At 40.4% G+C, this 21,166-nt stretch overlaps 1 protein-coding gene across 6 annotated transcripts; it reads left to right on the top strand.

Moving 5' to 3' along the window:
* The first annotated feature begins 1,558 nt into the window (after positions 1-1,558).
* On the top strand, positions 1,559-20,429 carry PITX2 (paired like homeodomain 2). Of its 6 annotated transcripts, XM_075127576.1 has the most exons (6): positions 1,559-1,771; positions 1,893-2,115; positions 5,342-5,397; positions 5,771-5,911; positions 16,768-16,973; positions 19,126-20,429. In XM_075127576.1, exons 3-6 carry the CDS (start codon positions 5,352-5,354, stop codon positions 19,687-19,689), a joined length of 957 nt encoding a protein of 318 aa, XP_074983677.1. In that variant the 5' UTR covers positions 1,559-1,771; positions 1,893-2,115; positions 5,342-5,351; the 3' UTR covers positions 19,690-20,429. The 6 variants fall into 6 exon arrangements, with proteins under 6 accessions (XP_074983677.1, XP_048703832.1, XP_048703829.1 ...); XM_048847875.2 differs by lacking the exon at positions 1,893-2,115 and having other exon boundaries at positions 1,560-1,771; positions 5,774-5,911; XM_048847872.2 differs by lacking the exon at positions 1,893-2,115 and having other exon boundaries at positions 1,560-1,771.
* Positions 20,430-21,166: the final 737 nt, after the last annotated feature.

The following is a 21,166-nucleotide window of genomic DNA, read 5'->3' as shown; positions in this document are numbered from 1 at the left end:
TTGTTTGGTTTAAATATATACTTTTCGCGTGGTGCTTTTTTACAATACAGAACATTTAATAAAATCGAATTTCAGTGGATGGTAATACAAATTCAATTTAATGGTTTGGATATTATATTGTTTCCTTAAACGATGTATTAGGAATATCAAAGATCAGCGGGAGAATTCAAATAACGTCGGTTGTTTCTCATAAGTTTATCTGTGTGTGTGTGTGTGTGTGTGTGTGTGTGTGTGTGTGTGTGTGTGTGTGTGTGTGTGTGTGTGTGTGTGTGTGCAAAAAACCTAGGGCTTTAAAAAATATCGCACACGATGTTTGTTTGTAATCACCTTTCACACCTAGTAGTAAATATGTCCGAATTTATAGTACTCTACTAGCGAGCCTATAAAAATAAATCGCGATAAAGTTTACAAATACCTGTGTTCTTTTCTAACGATAAACAAAACATAATATTTAAATGGTCAGGCAGTAGTTCGTGCCCTATATCTATAGCTTCCTACAGTAGCACACATTGTCAGAAGCAAATGTAAATATATAGATAAGCACAATATTGCGGGGGTAATGCCGTTCTTGCAGAACCCTTAACCTCGTCATTTTAAAAAATGAGTTATCAGCGACCCTATGTGAACTTGGGTCCATCTACAGCAAAGGAAATTCTAGACTTAAATAAGCTTCTGAGTCTTGTACATCGCAATCCCTTCACTAACACTGGCCAGTGCCTCCCCTTCCCAGCTGCACACTGGGATCTGCAATATATTTTTCAGTCTGGACCGAGCTGACTTTGAACTAGTGGAACAGTCCTGAGCGGGAGCAAAATGACCTGGCCCTTTGCACAGACTTCACCAGCGCTGCGTTTATCGTCCCATCCCTCTCTTTCTGGAGCAGGCACACACAGACCACTCTGTCTCTCTCACCTCGGTTTTCTTCTTTATCTCTATCTATTCCTCGTCCTTTGCTTGTTTCTTCTTCCCCTTTTCTGGTTTTTCTTTTCTTTTTCCCACTCCCCCAAACACACACCCACACACAGACACACACACACACACAGACACACACACACACACTCTTTCAGGTTTTTTTTTTTATCAGAATTTCTATTGCTCTTCATCCTTTCCTGCCTCATCATTCCGATTTTCGCGCGCGCGTGTGTGTAACATATTCATGCTAATATACCATAGAGGTAATGTAGATCCTACTCTTAATTGCCCTGCCTTCACTCTGGTTTCTTATTCGGTGTCTGCCTCTGTTCTGCTGCCTGAGTCTATTTTATTATCTCCCTTCTTCCCCGCTTCTCTTGTCTATGTGTCCCTCTGCCTGGCTCTTTCTTTGCAGATTTTACGCGCCCCCCCCCTCCCTTTCCCCGCGCCGCTCGCCTCTGTCTATCGCTGTCTCTGCCTCCCCTTCCCCAGCAAATCCACTGCCCCCTGCACTCCCCCTCTGCTCTGCTCCTCGCTGGAGTTAGTTTGGTGGAATCTCTGCTGACGTCACGTCGCTCCCAATGCAGAGAGGGGGCGAGAGAGAGGGAGCCGGAGAGTAAAAGAAAGAGCGAGTCAGACACAGGAAGATCTCCGATCCCACAGCGAATACACTAGCCCCCCGCTTCCCTCCCCCCCCCCCAGCCCCAACCACCTCCACGGAACCCTGCGCTCTTGTTTGGATCCTTTATTACTTCTGCCCCTGAGTTGCTGGCGCTGCAGTCAAGCCAGCCCCCAGGATTTGCTAAATCTCGAGGAGGAGAGGAAAGAATAACGGGGTGGAAAGCTCAACGAGTAGCCGGTAAGTGGAGGCCCATCCTTCCCCGGGATGTGAGATAATGCGAGTCTGAGAATTGGTTCCACTTTGCGGGGATCTTCCCGCTAGGTGATTTGTGTGACTCTCTGATGTCTCTTTTCGCTAGCGAGGGCCGTTCCAAACAGACGTGAGTCGAGCCGTTCTGGGGACTTTACACTGTTTTTCAGTCCTGGCAATAATGATCTATGGGGGCAGTTCAATGGCAATCGAGAAGATCGTGAGTTGTCTCGGAAAACGGTGCATCTCCCTGAACCCTCCTCTACCTACTTCACGTTAATACGTCTGGAGGGATTGGCGTTCGAGAGATAAAAGGAGTCAAGTCACTGAGGGTGGGTTTTTTGTTTTTTTTTAAGGCTTCTAATGTTTTGCCTAAGAAAAAAATCCAGCTATTAAATGAGGCCTTGAGAATACTACCTGCGAGACAGGCCCTTTTGCAGAAGAGAGTTTTATTATTTAGGTCAGCTCGGATTGGTCACAATTTTAAAATTGTGTCTTTCTAAAAATGCTTTAAAGTTAGTGCGATTTGTTAATTTATTTTACTGTTAATTGTATTATTAATTGTACGTTATTTGTGGAGGGAAAATATTGTCTCGATTACATTCCTTACAGTGCTTTTTTTCCTCTCCCCCTCCAAAATAAAACGAAAATGGTGTGGATCGCTTCCTCTCTAACTATGCGTACCTTAATTTCTTTCCTAAAGGCAGCATTACAGAACATAATTTTTTAAAATAAGGACATCATTTACTGTAGGGAAACTTAAATTAAGTTAGGGAAAGAAGTCACCTAAAGCTTTAAGATTTTTACCTAGTTTCAGACAATTGCATATCTGGGAAGTAAAAGAGTGTTATGCACAAAGGAATTGCATATGCTTTACATGAGAAAGTGTAATGTGTGTGCCGATAAATGAATAGCCTTACGTGTAGACTCCAAGAAATATTAATACAATAGAATTAATCTAAATCGTTGTCCTGTGTTCACTAGATTGTAACTAGCAAGGCTTGTTTGTATTTTCAGTATAAGGAAACATCCTTTATTTACTCAAGTAACCCTTACTCACGAGAGCAGTCACTGGGACTAACTACGGATTACTCGGGTGAATAAAGATTACAGCATTAGGCCTTAAATTAAGCACCGATTTCGTTTATGAACCACCTACAATAACACCTACCATATTACAAAAACTACTAACTCCAAATTATGACCGGTGGTTCTGTGATACTAAAATGTTTTGCAAGATATTTGCCAGGGCCTCGGATTAATTTGTTTCTAAAATGACATCAATGTGTACAACTCACCTGATACTGCTTATTACTAGGTCAGCTATAGTTTAAGTGCTTGGAGCAGAGTATTAATTAACTGAATTTCCTCAGCAATCCAAGAAAAAGAAAATACTTCAACAGTCTATGAGTTTGCTATTTGTTTTCATTTATAAAAATAATTAAATAGTTTGAAAGTGACAAAGTGGACAGGAGAAATTAAAACAAAAAACAAAGGTGAGAGCAACCCCCTTACTAAATGATTCGGCATTGTCATTTCTGTAGTCAACAGAAAATTGCCTCTTCTTTTATGCCCATTCCCCTGTTGAGATGTTCTTATAAAAATTAAAAGAGAGAAAATAAAGATCAGTGGTGTAATTGGGATCTGAGCGGCTGAAACCAGGAGAGTAATAATCCTGTCTAACAAGATATATTCATCCCAGGACAGCAGCATTTGAGGGGAGAGAAAAACTTCCTATTCGGGGGGAAAAAAAGTTGTGCATCTCAATTTGTTAGATAAATTAGCCGTCAAGGAAAGCGAAGAGGCAAGGCAAGTGAATTTGTCATGCAAGGCTTGTCTTGACAGAGCCGGTTTAAGGACTATCAGAGAGGAATTAAGGTTTTCTTAATTGCCTTCCCCAAAAATTTAGCCACAGCTCATATAGTAGGCCCAGTTATAGGAAGAAGCATTTAATACAGATCAGAGTTCTTCCTAAGTCCTTCTTTGGCTTTGAATATCAATTCCGGTGTCGTAATACGACACAGAAATGTCCTGAGAAACATACCTTGACCTTTTTTTTTTTTTTTTTAATTCTCACTTCCTAGGAGAAAATCCGTGTTATTTACAGAGCTGCAGACTGCATTGGAAAATGTGACTGTTGGTTGGTTCAGCCATACTCATGTCGATTATTAATTATCAGTATTATTAATTATTGTTTTGTTATTTTATTATTATTTATTTCATCAAAAATGTTTGTAAACTCCAGTCTGCGGCATTTTAGGCACTAGCTAATACTGCATCCAGTTCAGACACTAAAAAAAGAAAGAAGAAGAAGAAGAAACGAAAGAAAAGATTACCGAAATGATGATGACATGCAAATTTCCCCAGAAATTATCATAAGTAAACATTTGAAGCCTGGACTAATAAAATCCCATCTGTGTTACTTCATATCGAGTTAGCAGAGAGCTGTGATAATGAATTTTGTAATATCTCACGAACAGACATCTCAATCAGGCACTAATCCTGTGATTTTACTGCAGAATCACTAAATCTGGAGCAGTCAAACTGCTGCTCTTTGGCACAGGGATAGCGAAGGCGCACCTCCTGCCGCGACCAGCGAGGGCTCCCAGGCTGGCGATCCTAAACTGTCACAGACCGGGTTCCCACTGCCTGGCCAGCTAGATTAGAAAGAGGACGCTCAGGGCTCGCATTGTCAGGTTTCCCCAGAACAGGGAAGCAGCACGTGTAATCAGCGGCGTTATCCTTAATGAATACAAACGATTTTCTCCCTAGGATACACTTCTGCAATCCGCTTGTGGTACTGTTTTACCTGCTGATAACTACAACTATTCCATTGGTGCGTGGTTTACTATTTGAACCTCGCTGAACAGACAGCAGAGCACAATGGGGTATGAGGCTTTCCTAGACCAAAGGGGGTCGTGGTAGCCTTTAGAAGGTAATACAGAAAAAGATACAATGAAATGAAATCGAACCTAGTTCAGGGTTGTATTACCCCCTAGTAACCTTAACGTGATTTTAAAGTCGATGATTATTTAAAAGTGCGAAGTGTAGGAAGCCCCTTTTGTACTAATTATAGGAAAGCTAAATCTACTGCATCAAATGTGATGACAGTCTAATTTAAACTCAGCTTGTACAAAAGACAAATGACATGTATTCTATCATCTGAGAAAATTATGAATCCATAAACAACAGGATTAAAATGTGCTAAGGACAAGTTTGGTTGCAAAGTTTTAAAATATTAGATAAGTGCCTACAAAAGTCCGTTCGCCATTCACAAATAAACAATGCGATTCTTCAAAGGGAGTAAAGGCAGAAATGTTTGATCGCCTTGATCGTTGTGATCTTTTTTACTGCCTTTTAATACCAGTGTGTCCCTTTCTGAGCGACAAGTAGGTGAACTTGATTCTGATTTTTTTAAAATGTATTTTGTAAAAATCGTTACGAAAATATGTTAGCAACGTGCTGCACACTGACTACTACAGCACGTCTCCTTTGACGTTTAATTTTTCTTAAGTAAGCATTTTTAAAATAAAATCCAATACATTTGATGTTTTACAGATAACGGGTGATGGAGTCCAACTGTCGTAAACTAGTATCGGCTTGTGTTCAATTAGGTAAGACAAATATTTCCGATCGATTCATATGAAATTCTTTATGTGTGAGAGAAGAGTAGTTTATTCGAATGTAAGTGGCTGTGTATTATCCGTGAGAGAGAGAGAGAGAGATGCACTTATATTTTTATAATCACATATTACATTTACAAATACTGATGTGCCGATTGATCAAATACTATTTTCTCTCTACGCAGAGAGCTGATACTTTAATGGTCAACAAAATTGAAGATCAATATTTTCTGGACTTTTAAATTATTTGAACTGCGGTGAAATTCACGCGGACTGTAATGTTCACAATGATGGTGATTTGGCAGAGTTCTACGTTTGACAGCCTCTCCTCTCTGTCTGTCTCTCTCTCTCGTCCTCTCTCTAGTAGGGGTGCAACCTTCTACAGTTGAATGTCTTTTCTCCAAAGACTCTGATATTAAAAAGGGGGAATTCAGTGACCCTCCAGAGAGCAGGAAAGAGGCAACCAGCAGCAAGCTCTTCGGGAGGCAGCATCCCAGCGCCAATGGTAAGCGAGAGCCCCCCAGGCCGCCTCCCTTCGGACCCACTCACCGTATCACTCGTGAGTGAGAGAAAGGGGAGAGAGAGTCCAACGTGTTGGATGCTTAATTGTTCCCTCTTTATTTATTCCTCTTTTTTTTAACTAAAAGGGCTTGTCTCAGGTGTGCAGTGCCCTGTCCTGGTTGGATTCTGGCGCAAAGTGTGTTGGTTGTTATTTGGATAGGGGACTTGCAGAGGAAGTTTCCCAAACTCCTTTCTCATCCTCCACTCTCTCTCTCTAGCTCTTGTTTGGGAAGGTAGGCCGGTCCTGAGCTATAACGCGGTCCAACAGCGACCTCTGCTGCTGTACATCTGCGCCACTGCACAGAGAAGCAACAAACGGGGGAAACTGGACAATGCTGCCCACTTGCCAAAAAGTTAACTGGGTCCAGGTTTTTTGCTGTGGGGAGTGCAACCCAATTAAAAATGGATATTCTTGGCGAGGTATTTTCCCCGTGCAAACAGCGGCGTGCAATAACGTGTTGTGAATAACAACTTTCAGGGCCAGCTTGTGTGCTTTTTTTTTTTCTTTTTTCTTTTGCTAAGGCAACACTTCCCACGGAGTTCAAAACGGGGAGGGAAGAGGGGTTGCCTGAGTAAGGAGTGCAGGCAGGATCTGTGGAGTGGACTGTCTGGATGTATCCGCATCCTTTTGATGCTACCCTTTCATACGCTTTCATTGCACATTTTTGCTGTGCTTTAAAATGTTCTCTTTGTGCACCTAACCGGAAGTGTCTTCGTCAGTATTTTTTTAAATTAAAGTTCACAATAAAAAATTTTGCTAAAAGTTCGAAATAAGAATAATTTTGGTAACTATCTGCGCTAAACATCGGAAATGTCTTTTTTCTTAAATAAATAAATAAATAAATAAAGAGACACAGGAAACCACTGATAGGAGGATCTCTCCACCCCCTTTTTGATTCAAGATTTAGTGGCTCTAATATGTGAATACAAAATGTAATAAAGAAAAACATCAATGCAAACATATTACAAAGAAGAAAACAAGCTCTCTAGTTCACGTTCCTATTTAATTCAAGAGAAGCATAATTTTGTTTAAATAAAATATATTAAAGTGAATAAATAGTACAGGAAACTGGACTGCACTGATAATGTAAGTATTCCTGGTCTTGTGGTTAAACACTTACTTGTAAGAATATAGTATTAACCCAATTTGGCTAAATAGCTTAATATTTCTCAGATAACATCAAGTGATTTGCAATTGTTCGTTCCCCCCTTCCCGGTTTGGAAGTTTTAATCACTGTTTGACAGCTCCTTATAAAAATAAATGATTAGACCAAAGAATGGTTAAAAATCAAGCTTAGAAACAATTCCAAACCCTAAAGTATTATGACCCAATAATTTGTCATCCCGAAAAAATACATCATATTAAATTGTGCACAAATAAGGTTTATCAATGTTTTGCACTTTTTAATCCACAAGTAATAGCTGTTAAATAATGTGGAGAGGAAAGATGACATTGGTTTATATATGGTTTGAGAATAACAAAGGCCTTTTTACCCTTCACCTTTTTTTCCCCAATGAACAGGTGGTTTTAATCAAAGACTACAGCAGGAGCTAATGGGAAAGTGGGGACCTTTCTGCTATAATAAATTTATGAGTCCTTACAAGCCAGTTTTATTCTTCTAAGTATTTATAAAAGTAATATCCACATATGCTCTATGACATGGTAGTTTTTACTTCCCTTGCTGAGAAACAAATGGTTATTTTCTTAACCATTAATTATGAGTCCGGATTATTGTATTACATGTAAAATTTCCTGCCTAGTGCGATATCGATAAGTCCATTTTTTACCCTTCAGACTGAAGGGGAAATTGCTATCCAAACATATTTAATACCATTAATTAAAATATACCTCTGTGTTGAAGTAATGCTGAATACCTTGAGTTTGTTGGCAATTTTTTGGATTTTTTAAATGGTAATATTTCATGGAATTTGTTCTATATAGAGCTATGTATAAATGCAGACCGTTTTGTTGAAACCTAATGAATAATTATAACTCCCGGAATGTCCTCAGTTGTTAGGATGATTTATTTGAAAATAATACAAGCAGTATATTTCCTTATTTACTTACATTATTTTGGTTTCTTTTTCTGTTTTAAATCTTTTAATCCACCTTGGTTTTGTATCGCGTAGTTAGAAGGAAATGCAACGATTTAATCTTTTATGTCATTTACTTCTGACAAATCTTTCCCCTTCTGTCAAGGCTTTTAAGTTGCTGTGTTAGGAAGTCAGGTATCAGAGACACAAAACAATTATTCTTTGGGAGCATATCCTGCCATAGTTCCTTTTGTCAAATTACAGTTGGGGGTCACTGTGACTTTGGAGAAAAAAAGATATGTAAGAGGGGGAAATCAGAGGAAGAGAGCCTGCAAAATACAAAGGATTGTTGAGTTTCTGCAAGTGCTGAACATTTTCATAGCTCAGCAGAAAATAAAGGCTTTATTGGAATAAATGGGAATGTACACAGTCATATTAATATCTACATGAACATATTCTTGCTACAAATAATTTCAAATGCAAATTTACTAATCTTATATTTAGCCATAAAATGGAATTTAGGAAAAGTATTTCTTAGTGACAAACCACATAAAACTATTTAAACTGTGTAGTGGGGGAGCGGGTCAGGAGGGACTCACATTTTATAAGTACTGTTTATTATTATTTCATTTTAATTTCTGTGCAGTGCCCTGGCCTTTTTGATAGGGCATGCTGAGTATATGCAATTATTATATATCTTTTTGTAAATTCCACATTAGAAATCATGTTATGTAATTAATAACCCAGTCATGGAATAGCAGGCTCATAATATATAATGCTGAAATAACATATTGCCTTATTCCATCGCTCTCAACATCGCAAATTGATTATTTCAACTTGTTAAACTAATTATTTGCGGCTGAATATTCAATAATTTAACATCACTTTTAGAAAAGCCCCCACTCATTCAGCTTTATGTACGTATTCCCCTGCAAAGTTAGGTACACCACTGTTTAAAGAAGATATTTATCACTTATTTTTACAAAAGTTAAAAGCTAACTATGCAAGTTTGGTAACCCTCTGTGGCCCCTCCACTCATAGTCTAGTTTCTTATAAGAACCCAATATCAACAGTTACCCTAGTGTACGTGTGTAAGTAGATAGATAGATAGATAGATAGATAGATAGATAGATAGATAGATAGATAGATAGATAGATAGATAGATAGATAGATAGATAGATATTCAACGGGCCTAACTGAAAATCTCTGTATCCTATCAGTTCAGCGAGATACAAATTTCCCTGGCACCGCCAGTGCATATATGGTGGAAAAGCCACATGAGTCCACCAAAATGTCACCAAAACGTAGCTAAGTATGCATGGCAGGAAGTACAATGTGCTGCTTGAACAGTGTCAGTACCAAAATGTAATTTAGGATGGCAACCGTGTCCAAAAAGGGGTAGAGAAACCATTGGCACTTGGCTTCCTAACAGCAGCCTGGCCAGTTGGAGGAAATCAGAGAAAATAACCTTGAGAAGAAAGAAAGAGGGAAACCTGAAGAAGAAAGGCCCGAGTAAGATAAGAGAAAAGAAACTGGCCTGGGAAAGAAAGAGATTCCTAAGAGAGCAAAGAAGGGCCTAGGACTAAGAGAGAGACTGGGAGCTGAACAGCAAAGGTGGGAGCCTTGGAAGGAAGAGAAACGCGGTTTCCCGTTTCTAAATCAGCAACACACTCTGGTCATACACTACATTTCAGTGTTTCCGCAATTGATTGGGACTGATTCTCTCTCCAGGGGCAATGCGATTATAGCAGTTACTATCCCAAATTTAAGTTTCCCTTCAAATATTCTCTGCAAAATGAAAATTAAAAGTTACTTATTGTTCCTTTGATTTTTTTTTCCGTCCTCGTCTCACAATAATAGATGCAGCAGTTGTTAGACTGACCCCAGGGAAAACTAAATGTATAACGAAAGCTTATTCGTGAGGAGGAATATACTAATGGAACAATCTGATGTCTTCTTAATCCTATGTAAAAAGCTTTGTCGTCTTCCTAATATTGACTGAATGGGTAATTAATGGCTCTCCATCTAGGAGAATACCCGGTAATCCAAGATAGGCGAAAGACAACAAGCCAAAGGTAAAAGACAACAGGACTAGCTGGAGACTCTACATAAGAACCAATTTATCCATTTAGGAGAGTATTACGTCTAGAAACAATGATCTTATAGTAGATGAAGGCAAAAGTGGGAAAATAAATACCTGCAGTATGCCTTGCAAACACAGCAGTATCCAGTTAAGCAGGTCATCTGAGCTCCTGTTTCAAGATCTCGCTCTCTCTTTCTCTCATTCAGAGATCAATTTAAATCTGTGCAGAATTTGTAGGGTTCTGGGTACTGGCCCGTTGAAGTTGGACTATCGTCCCCCCCCCCCCCCCCCCCCGCCGTCCGCCTAACGGTTACAAATGTTCAGGAAACATAAGATTTACCATAATGGATCAGACCAGTGGTCTTGATATATATTCCGGTATCCTGTCCTCACAGTGGCCCACACTAGCTGTTTCAGTGGAAAGTGCAAGAAACCCTACAAAAGGAAATCTGCCCACAATCAAAGGAGTTGGGTTTTTGTTTTGCTTCTTTGTTTGTTTTCCCCCTTCTGAAATCCCTATTCCACAGAGGCTGTGAGGATCTGGAATCTAAAGAGAACCAATGATTCTACCGGAATTAAAAAATAAAACAACTTCTGACATTTTAATTTCAACCTTTAGCAGTAATGTATTACTTGGGTTACTACAATTAGGTTGGGGTTTTTTTGTCAGCTGACAGCTTTTAAAATACTATTTCGCTAGGGAAATAAAAACTTCATCTCAGATTAAAGGTGGGTATTTTTGGATTTATCTGATTTATGGTCACCATGACAACTAATGCCGAATGTTAGCTACCCTCATGGCTGGCGGGGGCGGGCGAGGGGGAGAGGACAGGGGGAGAAGCAATGGAGGAGTTTTAATCACAGTATTGTAAATAAGTGACTGCAGCCTTCCCTTCTGACTATACCTGAATATGTCTCTATTCCTACTTCCCCCCACTCCAACCCTCCACTACACACATGTTCAGGTAGAAATGGGCCTAAAATAGCCCGTTAGGTTCCCGGAGATGCTTCATAACTGAGACCATTCTATTCAAATTCTTTAGGACGGTTCTATATTTAAAAAAATCTCTCGTGATTCTTAACATAATCCAGATTTTTACAAGGGGAGGGGACCCATTTGATCTATTATCTAGAACCCAGATAGGAGAAGGAAGAGTTCGAGCCAGTTAGAGCCACTAGAGCAAAGGAACCCAAAGGGAGTCCAGGGTTTGTCAAAAGAATCTTGACAGAGCTGAGGTTTTTTCTTCCATCAGCGCCTAATATTCTAACAACCAAGGGATTCTGCAAACTATAAATCGCCTAATCCTTCAACTCAGAATTTCAAATGCGCAACAGTCACTAAAACTGCGTGCTGTGCAGTAGATAGAAAGCATGGTTCTGCAGTCACTTACATGTGTAATTATTCTTGACATACTAATAGAAACAGGAAAGAGCTGACAATAAAGACGTCAAAGCCGGGTGGGGTGGGGTGGGCGCTTGTTCTTTGATTAATTAAGAAGTTGGACCAGAATGTGGGAAGGGAGAGAGCCACTAAAGAGACAAACATACAGAGTTTCCAATTTATAAACTTTTAAAAATGCCTATTAAAAACGAGTGTGGTTGGCCGGGCATCCTCATATTCTTCCATTGTTGAAGTCCATAGCAGAGTCGCAGTTGAGAACTGACAGTTTCGTTTCATTCTAAGCTAAAGAACAATCCCTAGGACTCTGTTGCAGGGCGTTCTCAAACGGGTTTGAACAGTAAAATCTAACAACTGTGGAACTAAATAAGACTATAATGCATAATCGGTTGCTTAATACAGTGACAAAACAATATGGCTCTATGTCAGACCCAAAAAAACCGCCAAACCATTTGTCTGGAAGAGGGGAAAAGAAACCGAATTCAATCTCTTATCTGAGAACATTAAATCCCCTTTCTGACTACGAGTTATACAGTGCATTTGCGGATGTGGAGTCTTGTGTACGAATTTGACCAACGTTAAGCTTTATGACAGAGGCAAAAAGTCATAATGATTTATGACCAAACAAGTAAGAATTCGACATAGCATCCCATTACAGAGGAACCCACAAAGTGCATAATAAGTGCCTTGCAGTTTCCAAACCATACATATGTCTTTTCGTTAAATCCCAGGATCCCAGGAAAGGTTTGCATGTCTCAACTAAAAAGCCCCATCTTCAAAAATATAAATGAAGAATAGCTCTTCACCCTTAACACACACACACTTTGCCCATACTCCACATTTAAAAGTGGAAGCCCTAGATAAAAATAGAAGCCTTGCAATCTTTTTCCTCCAACCCCTCTCCCAGATCGCTTCTGTTCTTTAACCAGAGAGAGATTTATTCCTTTACAAATCGTTTAAAGGTAATAAGGGTCTCGTGCTTCTCTAATTTTCCCCGTTATTTTCAACATAATATTGAAATACAGATTTAGAAAATAACAATTGTTATATTAGCCTTGTCCACCCACCCACATCCCGGGCTTCCTTTAAAATGCTGCTCAGAGAGAACTTACTTTGCTGAAATTCTGAACCTACAAATCTAATGCGCAGGAATGTCCCAACCTTGCGTTTAAAATAATGACACTGGGAGGCATTGGTTTCGCCCTATTGGAGTCCTTTCATTAACGAGGGCTTCGGGGATTTATGAGTACAGGACCACAGTAGTATAGCGAGGTTAAGAAGAAACTGGAATATGATTAGTAAACAAATTGTGCAGAAAGGAGCTGGATTCATACTGACTTACTTATAGGTCATCTGCTGCCGGTGCAAAGGGAGGAAATATTTACTTTGCACATATACTTTATGATCTTGGGGGAATTAGCGGAAATTCAATAAGAAAACGGCTAGAATCATTTAAAAACCCCCTATTTAAAAGACTTAAGCAAATTAGAGTCTTATCAGATTAAAATCCACTACAAATGTAAGAGCATTGTCTCCATCGAAACGCTGTGGGGTCTGAGGAAAGAGATTCTTTGCCAAATCTCAGGGATAAAACACGTCATTTAAACACCAGATAATGAGCAGAATGTAAATTAATTTAACCTTCTTTACCAACAGGCTGCTAAAGTAATATGTATAATTTAGCGATAAGTAAGGCTGCAAGATATAATACTGAGAGAAAGAGCATCCACTAATAAGAAGGACCTGTCAAAAAATGAATAAAGGAAAGGGAAGCTTGGAAGTTATGTTGGCTTAAGAAAGTTCACATCTGTGGGAAACTCCCAGACATCTAGAATTGTGAAGAGTAATTATAAGTATAGGAACAATCTTATCGCACATACATCTGCAGTGTCTGGATTAGTTCGTGTCATTACGCAGAACTCTTCCAATCAATGGGGGTGCTACTTAAAACCCCATGCTATGGCCCACTCCCGAGTCTATTGCAAATATTTGGGATAAGGTGTTTTCTTGCAACTGGGTTCAAAGGAGACAAACGGATATGTTCAAATATATTTGCCTCTTGCTTTATCTGCGGGACAAGCCCATTTTCTGACTGAAGAACTTTCCAGTCATGTGGCCAACATGGAAGGACACACAATCTCCACAATGTGAGATTTGCTGAAGAACTCCCCATATTTCTATCTCACACCAACAACTACTGCAGTAATATAGCAGGACATGTAAACAAAATCAGAATGTAGGACGGAGATTAGCTCTTGGTTTGTGCTCTGAGACGCAGCCTATGGTAGAGTTTTATACTGCCGCCCATCACCCTAATATCTCGGCGTTAGCGGTGTCTGATTCATCGTAGTCACATTGTTGCTCTAGATTTCTCCGTTCTCTTTCCTTTAGATAATTTTGCTTTTACTTAGTAATTTGTTCAAGACGGGGGGGGGGGGGGGAGGAGGGGGAAATGGTCTCTAAAAATAAAAGGAATTTAGAAAATGTCCTTATGATCGGTTGTTTGAAATCTCCTTGAAATAATGGATGGATATATATTGCACAAAAATGAGATTTTCGTGGTTTTATTTTCTTTGAAATTATCACAAGAAAATAAACAAGATAGTAAACGAAAAGTGAGAAATTTAAAGGTTTACAAATACAGTGTAAGGATCAGCTAGAGAGAATCTCGTTTATTGCTTTCCAATAAAATTTAGAAGATTGCTATAATTCGAAAACTACCCATTTTTCGGCAAAAAAAATCCGTTAGTCAAACTGGTATAACGCTGTATAATGTATTATCTATTTTGATTTATTAATGAGCATTTACACTTGCGTGGTATTTTTAGTGTTGTCGTTTCTATCCAAGAAATCTGTAAAACGAGACTATAGTACTAAACACTTGCTAGGATCATGCTTAAAAGAATGATTTCTCTTTGACAAGCTAGGTTTTGTTTGTTTGTAAATCGGATTTATAAGGCGCCAGTTGTCTTGTTCGCAATTATAGAAAAGCTGTTTAAGACGAGGGTAATATCCATGCCAGCTGGGGTTGAAATTTTAAGATTAGTTCGGTTTTATTTGTTTCCTCTTCTTTCCCTCAGCAGCCTGCTTTTCAGTGTAGAAAATTGTGAAGCCAGCAAAGTATGTTGTTTCCCCATATCACTGGGGAACGGCAATAAATGTTATTTATAACAATGTGTGGGTCTATACAGACATACCCCCCGACACACACATATGCCTTCACCCGCGTTTGGAATCACCTCCTTTATATACCCAATCTCTTGCAATTTAGGCACGGCAGGTTGCACAAGCCTCTGGTCCCGCAGAGTGAATTACTTAGCCCAGCCCTGCTTCTCTGATAGGTCGCGGTTATGATAGTCGGCCTTCCGCCTAGCGCTTCCTGATTGGTCCGGAGCGACATCATTCCTGCCCCGAGCAGCGGGTCCCGGGCGGGGGAGGGAAGGGGTCGGGTGACATCACTGCCCGGGGAAGGCCTCCTCTGGTTTTAAGATGTTGGGCAAACAGGGAAGTGGCTGAGCTGATCGGGTCCCTTGCTCGCCTGGGTGCTGCGCCTAGATGTGTGCACAAGAGAGAGTGGCTGAGCTGGGGAGGGCTGCTGCTGCCTTGGATATAATATCATCTACCTGCCCCTGTCACTCTGACTCTTACTGACACTGCCATCGCCTTAGCGTGTCAGTCAGGAGACTTGGTTCCTATGGTTATTCATTATTATTAGGAATATTATTATTATTATAGGGTCGAATTTACCTTCTTTTTAATCGTTTTTTTTTTTCGTGCTGCCTTCACGCCACAAAGAAAACCCCGTGTGCCTCTGTGTGTGTTTTCCTTGAGACTTTAGCTAAGGCTGGCTGGACTAGCACATTAGACTTCTTAGGACTCTTTCAGTTGAAAGGGTAACAAGTTGCTTCTTAAACGCTGGCCGCTGCTGCTGCTTTTCTGTCTCCCACTGGACCAGGGAGCCATACGGGGAGTTGAGCCCGCACCTTCTGCAACGCTGCGCCTTGGAGCGGGGGTGCAGTGTCTATATATCTCTATATACATCGCTATACGTATATATATATATAGAGAGAGAGACACACACACACAGAGAGAGAGAGAAATATTTGGCTTTCTTTTGCCGATGAACTTCATGAAAGATCCCTTAAGCCTGGAGCGCCTGGGAGCCGGGAATAAACTGTGCTCCACTTCACCTTCCTCCTCCTCCTCTTCATCCTCTTGCCATCATCACCAGTCGCCGCTGGCCATGGCTTCAGCTGTAGCGCCGGGGCAGCCTCGCTCTTCCCTGGACTCCTCCAAACACCGGCTGGAGGTGCACACCATCTCGGACACCTCCAGCCCCGAGGCCGCAGGTAAGACAGAGTCCATCCCGGGGTGAGGCTACACCCACCCCTCCCCCTTACAAAGTCCCCTGGTAACTTCTGCATCACCCTGTGTCGCAGCTCAGTCTCGCGGCCGACCACCCCGCAACCCCCACCCGCAGTCTCTTCCTATGTTCTCTTGAGTGAAGGAAGGTGAATTGGAACCGCAACTGAGGTTCCTCTGAGTGCCTCTCCTGGCAGCAGAGCCCGGCTGATTGCCTTCGGTCTGTGTGTTCATTGGGAGCATAGGGAAAACCCTTCCCCCGTATAATGAATTGCTTCTGCAGGGACTCTCCGGCGGGTTTGCATTGGGATTCACTGCGGCTCCCATTTGGCTATGGAGTGCCCCAGCATCCAGCTGCGGAGAAAGGGAGAGAGACCCCTCGGCGCCCTTCAGCCAGGGAGTTGTGGGGCAAGAGGGTCCACAAGGCGAGAGCAAAGATATTCAACCGGGACAATTATGTAGTCAGATCCTCAGTGAACCTTAATGCGCGAGATACAACACATGCAGCGACTATCATTTACTTTGGTATTTGGAAGTGTATTTGAATCAAGGTCTGTTGATTACCTCCAAGAAATACTATGTGTGTGTTTATTATAAATACATATGTACGGACAAGGTAACGATATTTATCTGGATACATAACTATGTACATACAGATAAATATTCTATCTACACCTTCTAGCTGTATTTGTATCGTCTGTACGTAGTCTCTCTCTCTGTTATCTATAAGAAATGGATAAATACATCGATCTGTACGGTAGAGAGAGCGTGTGTGGGGGGGTGCATACACATACAGAGCTGTAAATATAAGGTTAACAAAATCCAATCAAACGAGCCTTCTCTCTGTAGGGGGAATACTTGCCACCTTTTCTCGTAGCATTAAGGAGCAGCCTTTTGAACGCGGGGTGCCCTTATTTTACAGAGAAAGAGAAAGGCCAGCAGAGTAAAAACGAGGATGCCGGGGTTGAGGATCCCTCCAAGAAAAAGAGGCAACGACGGCAGAGGACTCATTTCACCAGCCAGCAGCTGCAAGAGCTGGAGGCCACTTTCCAGAGGAATCGCTACCCGGACATGTCCACCCGAGAAGAGATCGCCGTCTGGACCAACCTCACCGAAGCCAGAGTCAGGGTAGGTACAGACGCCGAAAGCCCGATGCTGCCTGGTGGGGGAAGTGTTGGACCGAATGCAGCTGCTTTCGATTTCAGTTTGCGTTCAAAACTTCAGAGCCTTTGCACAAAAGCATCAGGGAGCAAGACATTTATGTCAAAGCGAGACAGATTACGATCTCCCTTCTTGGAATATGGTGCATCGCACGTTCCGCCCTTACTGTGCAATGTGTTCTCTTCCTTTTGATCGAAATGCGAATGAAAACATTAGCCAAGAAAGCAACTTGAAACAGGCTTCAACCTGTGCTGCCTCTAATGAGAAAAAGATACAACATACACAAGGGCTTTTATTTCCTCATAGGCATTCAGGGCATGCCCTTCCTTGCATTTTCTCTTTCTTTTGGTTTCATAACTACCCTAGCGCTTCCCCCACCCTTTCCCCCTCAGATTTATGGTACTATCACAGTGCTAAAAGTTATCAAGATTATGGGCCAAATCCTGATCCTATGCAGTCCCATTACTGTGAGGCCCTCGCTCAAAAATAGACCCCCAAAATGAATCCCGAGATCCTTGCTATTTTCAGATATAACCCATGGTTCATTTATTGCTCTACTTGTACAAGGATACTATTAAAATACAGTTAATAGAAAAACATGTTTTATTTGTGGGAAAAGACTTTTTAGTCTTAAATGCTTTAGAATTAGAGTAGACCTGTAAAATAAATTAATAAAGACCTCTGTTTTAAATTAGGAACTAGCTTAATCTACAGAAATTTAGAAGTAAAAATATATTTTAATTAAAAATAGGCCAGCTGTAGACTTCAGACTAAACGGAATAGTAGAAATATACAGTGAGTAATTAAGAAGTATAAAAAAGGGAGAGGAAAAAATCAGGCTTGTTGATTAATTCAAGCAGAATGTAATTGCAAACTGTTTGAATCTGTCTGGTGTCAACCCCATTGCACTGTCATTTTAAAAAGTAGTCTTCTTCATTTAGGCTGTTTGTTGTTGAAAACAGTCACTTTGCATTCTTTGTCTGTCCTTAGTAGACTGGTGGGTAAAATATCGGATTATAAAATGTTAAGGTAATTTTAGCAACCATTTCACACTGTATATTTTTATTCATGAGCTGCAATATAACTGACGGATGTTTTGTGAAGATAGCTGGAGAAACATTTGCTGCTTTAGGTTGACAATATTTTGTGAATGTGAGTGGGGCATGATATTGGTTTATAGCTGTGTGTCAAGCTGTGTCAAGGATTAATTGTACAGTTAGAGATTTGTAATGTAAAACATCGTTTGTGTAAACAAAGAGGAGCCCGGGAAGGCCTCTAGTACGCAAAATAACTCTGCAGGAGGCTGGCTGACAAATCAGACACCAAGATGTGGATTGGAAAGATTTGCAGAAAGGCACACGTTTTCGCCATTGTCTGGAGGGAGGGACCTTCGATCTCACTTAGCACGTTGTTAAAAGGCAAACTTTGCCAAAAAGCAGGAGAACACGTTTGTTTATAAGTGTTTGGGGGTTCTTGAAGATTAGCACATGGGGAGCTTGCAGTTTAAACAAGCTGCTGAGTCAAGATTTATTAGTATTTCCCCTCTATCTGTAATAGGAAATATTTTTTTTTCTCCCCTGGCAAAACTCTGCAGGTTTTCTACGCGTTTTGCATTCGATTTGCAGTTCGTTTTGTTCGGTTTTTTTTTTTTCACTTAATGTCTCCCATGTGTAAAATGACAGGGAGCAAATATAAACGCGCTGTCTTTTGTAGCGCGAATGTGTGTTTCGGAATCACGAAAGAAAAACTCATTTGCAAAATGCGTGCTCTAAAACAAATATTTTATGTGATGATCTGCAGCTGATACAGTCTGAATGTGATAGAACAAAAAATCGCTAACGTATACACTGCGGTTCCCGGAGAGTTTCTTTGGCGATTTTGCAAACTTCCGGGAGTTGTAGATTTGAATAACCATTTTAAATACAAACGTCTGTTAATAGTGAAAAATGCAATCCCGTTTTACACTGGTCAATTCTCTTGTCAGAAGAACGCGTGATATCTTTTCTATTACCGGCACCGTTAGCGAAGTGCTGTGATTTTAGTTTTTGCATAACTAAACCGCGCCTGACCTTTTCCATTTTATTTAATTTATTTATTTATTTATTTATTTATTTTAAAGGTTTGGTTCAAGAACCGCAGAGCCAAATGGAGAAAGAGAGAAAGAAACCAGCAGGCTGAGCTTTGCAAAAATGGCTTTGGTCCACAATTTAACGGTCTAATGCAGCCCTACGATGATATGTACCCCGGCTATTCTTACAACAACTGGGCAGCCAAAGGCCTGACCTCTGCCTCCCTTTCCACCAAAAGCTTTCCTTTCTTCAACTCTATGAATGTCAACCCTCTGTCTTCTCAGAGCATGTTCTCCCCTCCAAATTCCATCTCCTCCATGAGTATGTCTTCAAGCATGGTGCCCTCTGCAGTCACTGGGGTCCCTGGTTCCAGCCTCAACAGCCTGAATAACTTGAACAACTTGAGCAATCCCTCTCTGAATTCTGCAGTGCCAACGCCAGCCTGTCCTTATGCTCCTCCAACACCTCCTTATGTTTATAGGGACACATGTAACTCTAGCTTGGCTAGTCTGAGACTTAAAGCCAAGCAGCACTCCAGCTTTGGATACGCCAGTGTTCAGAACCCAGCTTCCAACCTGAGCGCATGCCAATACGCTGTGGACAGACCCGTGTGAGATATTAAAGTATAAAATACTGAATGGGAATCCCTCCCCCTTCCCACAAAGACTGAGAATTATACTAGAAAGTAATGGGCACTATAGAGAAAGAGAAGGAAAGAAAGAAAAGGAGAGAGAAAACAGAGAGAAAATGAAACCACTGAAATAAGATAGTCCCTTTGTTTTCAAAGGACCTCCTGCAGATTCTGACATCTTTCACTAAGAGTATTTCCAACAGTTACAAGAACATATATATATATATTTACACACACACACACACACACACATATATATATATATGGACAAATGTTTGACTGGATATGATATGACATTTTAATGTTACTATAAGCTTGTTATTTTTTAAGTTTAGCATCGTTAACATAAAAATGACTGAAAGGATGTATATATATGGAAATGTCAAATTAATTTTATAAAAGCAGTTGTTAGTAATATCACAACAGTGTTTTTAAAGGTTAGGCTTTAAAATAAAGCATGTTACACAGAAGCGATTAGGATTTTTCGCTTGCGAGCAAGGGAATGTATATACTAAATGCGACACTGTATGTTTCTAACATATTATTATTAAAACGTGTGAATATCAGTTTTAGAATAGTATCTCTGGTGGATGCAATGATGTTTCTGAAATTGCAATGTAAAACATGCCCTGTGTATAACATTTCGTACAATATTATTGTTTTACTTTTCAGCAAACATGAAAAATGTGTTTTATTTCATGGGAGTAAAATATACAGCATACAGTTTTGTCTGGATTTTTTTTTTTTATGAATTAACTGCGTAGCGGTAACTACTTCACACTGATCAACTGATAGATGACACCCTTCTTTGGTCCCTTCTTTGGAAACACGGTGCAGTAATTTTTACTGTAATACATATAAATTACAGTTCTACCCCAACAAAAAATCTTTACACTGAAGTTACATGCTAAATAAACTCTGGCCTTGGGACGATTGACTTCTGCAAAGTAGACAGGATTCCACTATTCCCATGAATAGCTCAGCAGAAAATGGATCATTTGAGATTGCTGGACTCAAGCATTTCCAACGAAAAACAAAGTCGCTGCGTCCATGTAGGGAGTGAACGGCTCCCGCTGTGAAGGAAGCTTTTATTAAATACCAAAAGAAAGTCTGACAACAAACACCCCCTAGTCAAACCCGACAGCCCCCTTTTTTCTTAAGTAGAGAGATCTTTCATGTAATATTACATTTCTATTCCCAAATTCCTTTTCAGACATTAGCAGAAGCAAAGACCATTCCAAATAACCGCAACCTCTGAGAGCCCAAGAGGTTGAGAGGTTAGCGTGAAGTTTCCTGAGCCTTGTACTGCAATATGTAGTTGAGAGAAAAGGTCGTGCTCTCTGTGTTTTGTTTTAAATAATATTGACCCATTAATTCTAAACCTGCTTGTTCGTGAAATTATACAGGATTATAGTTTGCCATCTCCAGGACAATGAAGTAAATCAAGATGAATTACAGTT

The sequence above is a fragment of the Caretta caretta genome, chromosome 4 (genome assembly GCF_965140235.1).
Source record: "Caretta caretta isolate rCarCar2 chromosome 4, rCarCar1.hap1, whole genome shotgun sequence".
Lineage (NCBI taxonomy): Eukaryota > Metazoa > Chordata > Testudines > Cheloniidae > Caretta > Caretta caretta.
This window is presented reverse-complemented; position numbering and strand designations above follow the sequence as displayed.